The following is an 8,334-nucleotide window of genomic DNA, read 5'->3' as shown; positions in this document are numbered from 1 at the left end:
TGTAATGTTGTTTGTGTGATCCTCTGATGCTTTCATAGACAATAGGCTTCCTAATTTTGCCTTTGTAAGCCTGATATATCTCAAGACTGGGTTAACTCTCATGCCATGTCATTTATTCTTGGAAATTCACTTACCACCTTACAAGGTGTGTTACTTTCATATAAGGACAACACATACTCTTTCTTGAGTTATTTTCTGCAGTGACTTTCTATAGCTTTTTTCCTTTTATTTTTCATTTTGCCTCTTAAATTTCTCATCTGCGTCCATATATCCTTACCACTGATATGTGCTAGTTGGGTTATAGAGTAACAGCTGAATGTGTGAGTTTAGTGTGCATTTACTTCTGTAAGTTTATTAAACATCATATGAGTTTAATGCTTGCTTCATATGAACTTTATATTAAACAAAATATATGTGAGGTGAATTGAAAACACCGATATACATAACACTTACGTGGTCCAAGTAGATAACCAGCGCTATTCAATGTCCAGCCACGCTTTTCCTTTGCCTTAAAAGAAAACAAATGGCTAATTATATTTAAAATAACATATTTAACTCTGAACATGAATGTAAATATATTTGAAACATGCAAAGGTAGCACTAAGAAGATGACAAGCCTTCTATTTACTACTGGAAATGATTTGAATATACTTTAGAACTTGTGTTTTAGTAAAACTAAAGCTTTAATTATGCATTCGATTTTTATTTGTAGTAATCCACATAACATCTGAGTACTACAGTCATATGGTTCATACGACATACATATATATAAATGTTTAAAAATGTACATAAAAAGTACAAAATTGCATATGTACGTAAAGTATAAAAATGTACATAAATGTGCATGTACATTTTATGTACATAAAACTGTATTTAAAACTGTAGATGTATATATTTCAAACTAGCCTTATGCTATATGGAGCAAAATAATTATAGATTAATACTTTGAAGCTATTGCAGTCTTGCCTTTACCAAGAAAAGTGTAATTTAGAGAATCGTGTCATCTGGCCCTACTTTGATGCATAACTGATTGGAAACAATGGTTGAAATGTGCTTTCCTTTAATCAAGCAATGAATTAGCAGGAAATGTATTTTTCAGTAAGGCAGGTCTCCCTGTATTACCCTTTCCATGCAATGTTCTCACTCCAGTGATACACAAACTCAAAGAAAAGGAAATACTCCATTTTCAGCAAAGTCAAGGACTTATTTTCTTCAGGCAGGAATGGGCATTTCTTCAGGCAGGAACCGGCTTTAGAGAAAACAGAATCACTCTAACCACTTTCAAAGACTTACAGTTTGAAACATATCCGGTCACTATTCAAGAGGTATACTAATAAGCAGAAAAGATTTTGCTACAAACGCACAGAACTTACTTTAAATACCTCTGAGTTCATTACCACTCTGAAAACATGCAAATATGTGATACCCCCAAAAACAAAGAAACAAAAACAACCATTTACCTTTTGCCCAGTCTTTGGTAAAATTAGAAAGGGAAATAAGCTTTTCTAAAATAATATACTCCATTTTCTCCCATTTTAGCACTTGTGTTTCAGTAGAAGCTCTGTATCCTCTATAGCAAAATCCAGGTTATTTAGGTGTAATAATAACTTTGGTTTAATAACTGTCTGTTTTGTAACTGCTTTAAAACTACCTTTTGATTGTCTTACTTGTAGTTCTATTAAATTATACAAATGTTGTGATTATAAAAGACAACTTAGCTGCACTAAATTTAAAATCACTCCTGTTGTCAAATCTGTTTTAATATTACTTTGCTGATGCTGCTATATCACCAATCTGAGTTTTCATATTACTTTAATGATACAGATCTATACTACTTGTATAAGTGAATTGTTCTGGTTTATACAATGGGAGCAGATTTTTTTAATTTATTTACACCTGACTGACTATTAAAAAGATGAGTACATTCTGACCAATAATAATATTAGTGCTTTGCAAAACATTTGGTGTACTCATCTTTTTAATACTGTCTGTCTCATCAAAATGTTAGAGACTTTCAGAGTTAGTTTGACTAAAATAATGTTTTACCAAGTGTAATGTGGATGAAAGATGTGATATTTTGACAAAATGCATCCATCTATTATTTTCAACTTCCTTATCTATCAATTCCTGTTCTGAGCTGAGCAATGAGCATCTAGAAATGACATGTTCTGTTAATGAAACTGGTGATAAGATAGCACACAAAAAAGGAATTACCGATAAAACTAGTCCAAATGTTTCTGAAAGAGCAGTACACAATATTAACGACAGGAACAGCATACCAGCACAGCTCTGCATCTGAAAATATAAAAGAAGACATGCTGTATTAGTGTCCATGTCATCACTGGTGTTGGGGAACTGTGTTTCACACGCAAACTTTTTGTATGCTTTATTTAGGATGTTTTTATTCTGCAGCATTCCCTAATGACATCCTTGCTAAGATTCTTATTGCTGGAGTGACCAGACCTCTCAATCAATCGGGGACAAATTTCAATAGAATCATGGACAAGTCAAGACAAATCAGGGACAATGAGGGACACTTTTAAAATATTAGTGCTATTAACTTGAAACATTGACAGAATCAGAGCATATGAATTTATACATTTTCTGAAGTAAAAAAAAGTCTATAACTCTTAATTATTGTCATTATTCATTGAGTAATTCACCACCTTTCCTCCAAAAGTCACTAGTTTTAGGAGGGATTGAGGGATAGAGCTAAAATTTGAGTCAAAATCAGGGACAGTTGAGAGGTATGTTAAGCTGGACGTGTTATCGACTCATCTAGTTCTTCAACCACTTTGTAACAGTGACACTAACATTCTTGAACTTTACAGTTAATGAAACCTGAGAGTTGCACCAGTATCAGCACATCAGGACCACTGTTAATCTAAGTTAAATTCTGCCTTTTTGATACATCAAATAAAGAGCAAGCCAAAAGCTGGGTTACATAACATCGTTAAAAATAAAATTGCAGTGCTCATGATTTAGTTTGACAAGCTCAGTTCTGTTGTAAATTAATGTATAATATCAGACGATTAACTTCGAGTTCCTCTGGCTGTACTTCAAACATACCGATTATATTAACCTGCTTCCGACTAGTATTATAAGTCAATTACCTTTCGTTTAAAAAAGAAGCGGCAGTTTGTACTTTTGCAGGATTTTGTGGAATTGCAGCTTACTTCCTAGTTGGTATGCGTTTAATGTTCAAACCTACCACTAATGTAAAACAGTCGTACCATGAAGACTTACCTTGATTTGATCAATGGGAAAATTCGGTTATTTGCTTTTGAAGTTCGTTTCAGATTGTTCTGTGTTCTAGGGAGAAGAATCCGATGACAAGAAAAAAAAAGCTATAAAACTAGTTTTGCTGCACAGGAAGCTTGGGTCTCCATGCTTTACTATCTTTGCTTGTGTGCCCTATATATACATTTAGATAAATAGTTTCTCCTCTGGTGGGTGGAGGGGGTTCAAAATATTCCTTGGAGAGGAAGAAGAAGTAGGTGACATCACCAAGTCAGGTTCCCGTTCCCTTGTCATGAATTGAGCTAAAGAGGCCATTTACAACAGCCCAGCTGGAGACTGGATGTACTTGAAAGCATCTACAATTACTTCGACCGAAGACAGCCTCTTAGATAATTACGTTTCATTGTGGCTCTGGCACCAGTGAAAGGCAGATCATGGAGGAAAACAGACGTAATTTCAAAGGGCAGCATGTTAACATCATTATGTTCTTCATTTTGGGGAAACTAAATAGCGAAAGGGTGCCAGTGGAGGAGACAGAGTTAGTGAGCACATCATTCGTGGAGGTGAAAGGCAGGGGAAATTCACAATGTATGATGTACAGAGTACGCTGTCGTAAAATAAACTAGTTGTTATAATCACGGATGAGGAAAAACATATTTTTTGTTACTCATACACTGTAACTTGCCGTTTATATTATACACAGTATAGTATTCTGGAGTTTTAAATACAAGTTATAATAACCCCCGTAGATGGGATCGCCATGTTAAAGTAGTAGTCTGCGACTCGCAAGCATGGATGATGTACAGATACATGTACACGCACACATACACACACGTATATCTTGTATGTGTGTATACATGTTCATAGCACGTGGAAACCTAAAAGAGCTTCTGAGAACCCTCTGATGGTACTGTGGTCATGCAGTGATCAGTATGTCTTCTGCAATTCTATTCACTGCAAACTTTAAAAAAGAAGACCCTAGAAATTATTTAGCTGACCGTTTCTCTCAACTGTCCCGGATTTTACCTCATATTTTTGCCCAGCCTCCCCCTAAAATTTTTTTGAATTTCTGCTAAATCACAGAGGATTGCAGTTAATCAATAATGCCACACATTAGAGGTTCACATTTCTTCTTGCTCAGAAATTGCATGCGGATCTACAAGTGCCCACTCGCTCATACAATTGCTTGCTGCCATTTGCTTGCAAAGGCAAGTGGTCGAATCCCACTAACCTGATTGCCAGTAACTACTTAGCCTTCCAAACACCATATGCTATAAAATTATATAGCCCTACCACCAGAATGCTAACTCTAAAGCTCCCTTATTGCTCCCTAACCCTAAAACTTCCTTACCCCTTCCTAAACCTAAAATATCTCTCTTGCTCCCCAAGATTCCCTTCTTGCTTCTGAACCCTAAGCCTTCTTTATCACTCCCTAACCATAAAACCCCCTTCTTGTTCCATAGATCTGAAATCCCACTCCCTAAACATAAAACTCCCTTCCCTACTGGTGCCCCAGTCTACACTCCCACCCCCCCCCTCCTTCGCCACTGCTTCTGCACTTACCTCACTTGAACTCAAATAATGTGTTCAAGTAAGCTGTGGTAGTTGCTTGCCTGAACTCATATTTAGGTGTGAGTCACAGCTTCCATGAGCTGCAAGATGCTTGAGTCCCTGACATCAAGACAATAGTCTTTGAGCTCTTGTAGCAGTCCCTATGCATGCTGAGGCAAAGCAAGTTGATCTGTTAATGTTTTCAGTGACTTAGAGTAATACTTAAAAATTCCTCTTGATTTTGAGGCTTTCCCTCCGTTATATTTTGTCTTTGTCCAGGATTCTTGAGTAAAGAATTTTACAAGTATGTCTGGCTTTAATGTCTTAAGGCCAGAGTACAATCACAAGACTCTCTGGTGTTACTGAAGGTGATCAGTTTTTCTAATAAGCAAAAGGTGGCACAGAATGTAGGTAGATGAAGTATGAGAGAGAGGAGTCCCTTCTACATAGTGCATCCATATAAATCTGGAAAAGGGAAGCAATGGTAATGGGGAAATGGTATCATTTATGCCACTTAGATCAAACCAGAGCTGAAATCATCAAGAAACAGATGTGCACTAAAAGCTAGGCTTGAAGGCTGGGGGGGGGTTACTAACAGCATAAGTATTTACTTTCCCAAAAGAGTGATCCCTTCTTTAACTCCCTTACAAATGCCATTTTTCATTTTCAGTAGAAAAGATGGCTTTTCAGTTTATTATGGATCCCTTTTAAATTCTATATTTTCATTTCTTTCTGTTTTATATTCACAAAATACACTATTGGGCCCCTTCCAAACTCAGTTTCTTCCATTTCATCAGTGGGGCACCTGTGCATGAAATCCTTTCAAAAATGCATTACCATTTTCACCATAAGTGGCATCCTTCACTGGTCCATATCAAGTGTCACAGTGCCTTTAGATGCATAATTTGTTATTTATTTTATTTAACATTTGTTTACTGGGAAAGCCTGACTTGGAATGAAGCCAATTTTCAGCGGAGGCCTGGGGAGAAATGCTGCAGATGCATGTCTTTGTAACATGGCAGGAAACCTGAGCACCCGGAGTAAACTCACACGAACACAGGAAGGGCATGCAGACTCCACACAGAAGTCACCGCACCCGAGAATCAAACTGGAGAACCTCTTGAGGCAACAATGCTACCACTGTGCAGTAGGAAATGATCATGTTTATCATTTAATTAGTTCAAGGGTAACTTAGAGATGGCCAAGGCTATCTGAGATGTTACCCTAACCCAAGCTCATCTGATATTTGCCTTGTAAGGTTAACCTGCGATTTGAGGGTGGGCCTTAACTATTCCCCCCAAGCACATTGCCTGGTTACTTTCTCTAACTCATAAGCCTATCCTAATATCATTCATGGAGATTAACTAACTAATTACCATTCACATGCCTGTGTACTCATCAAACTTCTTAATGTTCAGTTCACAATTATGACCTGTGTCAAAAAACTGTGTTCTTTTACTTTTTTAGTGAAAGCTTAGGATTAATGGTGATATTACTGTTCCTCCTAAAGTTGGTGCAAACTCATACTGTTAATCAAACAAGCAATCAAACATTGCATTAGATGCCTCCATTTTATGCCTCTGTCTTTCACCAAACTCTGGTGGGCCTTCTGTCATACCAAAGTAATAGACATTCCTTCTTGGCCATCAAGTAGCTCTTTGCATGATGTGAACATGTGCCTTTTAGACAAATTTCTGTGGCATGGGGTAAATATCTATAACAAAGTAATAAAATTATAGCAAATGCAACCATAAATATGGCTTATATGCATTCAGTGCCATCTGCCTCTTAGGTTCATAGGTAGGTACAAGGCTATCTGCCCAAGGGCATTTATAAGCCTAGCCAGAGTGTGTCTGCTTTCACTGCCCCATTGATTAATTAACTGATCCTCTGTCAAGCAGAGCCAATGAAGTGCTCCCAGGGGTGTATTTTCTGTTACCCATCCACTCGTCAAGGTTTCTCTTGTAGAGTGTTAGTTGAGGGGCTCTGCCTAATGTAGTTTAGAATTTTGTTCCAAAGCATGGGCAGTCTCTGTGACAGGAATCTATCCCTCCAGCATGTCCTATTTATTGTTGTGGCGAGGTTTAGCTCACAAGAGCACGTGGCTCGCAGTGACTTGGATTTCTTTAGGTGGAGCGTGTCCATCAATTCTGAGTTGGACACGGCTTTGTAAGTCAGGCAGAGATCACCTCTGAGTAAGCGATATGCCACTGAGTACAGCCAGAGATTTTTCATTTGGGCTGCATAGGACATATGTTTGAGGCCAGTAATCCACTTGGTGAGGTACTTGTGGTCTTTCCAGCTGTTGGAAGTGTCTTGTGAGGTGTATCCCAAATGGGGCATCGTACTCTATGAGGGTCTGATGTGTGATGAGTAGAGGGGCACTATAACCTCTTTATTTCTAGATGCGAACCCTTTAGTAATTAGATGGGCCACATAGAAGGATTTCCTAACTACTTTGGCAATATGATTGTCAAAGGAGAGATTACTATCTACCTGGTTCCCCAGATCGCTTATTACCTCTTCTGTATTAAGGGGGCTGCCACCTATGTGGTAATTCGTGGGCGTTTTGTTTTTCCCAAATGGGATGACTATGCATTTTTTGGCATTTAGCTTGCGGCCATGACTTTGACACCAGGTGTCCGTCTCAGTAAGGCCCTTTTGGAGGATGTCAGTGTCAGCCAGAGAGTCAATTATGGCTCCCAGTTTGCAGTCATCGGCGAACTTGGTTAGCCATAGTCCTCCTGTGTTTGCCTGTACTTCTGAGAAGTATATGCCAAACAGTAGGGGTCCCAGGACTGAGCCTTGCGGGACATCACTTGTGACTGGTTTAGAGTCGGATCTGGAGCTCGCTATTCTTACCGTGTGCGTTCTGTTTGTAAGCCAGTTGGCAACCCATCTCGTGATGTAGGGGTTTATGTTCAGGCTGGTGAGTTTTTCTGTAATACCCGAGTGGGGAATGGTGTCAAAAGCCTTGGCGCGGTCAAGGTAGGCTGTGTGTACAACCTTTCCCTCGTCTATGGCCTTGGTGACTGTCTCAAAGAAGTCAACCAGGTTTAGTAGGCATGATCTGCCCTTAACAAAGCCGAACTGGGTTGGGTCAAGTGTTTGGAGTTTCCCAATGTCTTTGTTAATGAGTTCCATGATGATGCGCTCCATAGCCTTGCAGACCAGGCTAGTCAGGCTTATGGGGAGATAGTTACCAGGGTCAGTTGTGGCCCCTCCTTTGTGGAGTGGAATAACCATTGCTGTGCGCCATTCTATGGGCACGTAGCCTGTGGAGAGGCTGAGGTTGAACAGTGTGTTTAGGTGGGGGATTAGTTCATTCTGTAGTTCATGCAAGATGCAGCCTGGGACACCATCTGGCTCCATTGATGCTGTGTTTATGGCTTTTGAAAGGGCTGTTTTCACCTGTGCGTCTGTGATTTCCAGGAAACTACACTTTTCCGGTATTGTTGTGGGCCCTTTTGGGGATAAGAGGGGAGTGAAGTTTGCACTGAATCTATCTGCCAGGATGTTGGCAATATCAGTAGGTTCAGTATA

The 8,334-nt window shown here is 39.0% G+C and overlaps 1 protein-coding gene across 1 annotated transcript in view; it reads right to left on the bottom strand.

The window, feature by feature from the left end:
* The window catches only part of GAL (galanin and GMAP prepropeptide), an 80,440-nt gene extending 76,816 nt beyond the window's left edge, over window positions 1–3,624 (bottom strand). The window contains exons 1-3 of the mRNA XM_044065979.1: window positions 3,247–3,624; window positions 2,215–2,295; window positions 454–508 (exon numbers count right to left, since the gene is read on the bottom strand). Coding sequence (XP_043921914.1) covers window positions 454–508; window positions 2,215–2,295 — 136 coding nt within the window. The 5' untranslated portion in view covers window positions 3,247–3,624. The remainder of the gene's footprint in view (window positions 1–453; window positions 509–2,214; window positions 2,296–3,246) is intronic.
* Window positions 3,625–8,334: the final 4,710 nt, after the last annotated feature.

The sequence above is a fragment of the Protopterus annectens genome, chromosome 3.part0 (genome assembly GCF_019279795.1).
Source record: "Protopterus annectens isolate FY-2018-M chromosome 3.part0, PAN1.0, whole genome shotgun sequence".
NCBI classification, from domain to species: Eukaryota; Metazoa; Chordata; order Ceratodontiformes; family Protopteridae; genus Protopterus; species Protopterus annectens.
The sequence above is the reverse complement of the archived record's forward strand: the minus strand, read 5'-3'. Positions and strand labels throughout refer to the sequence as shown.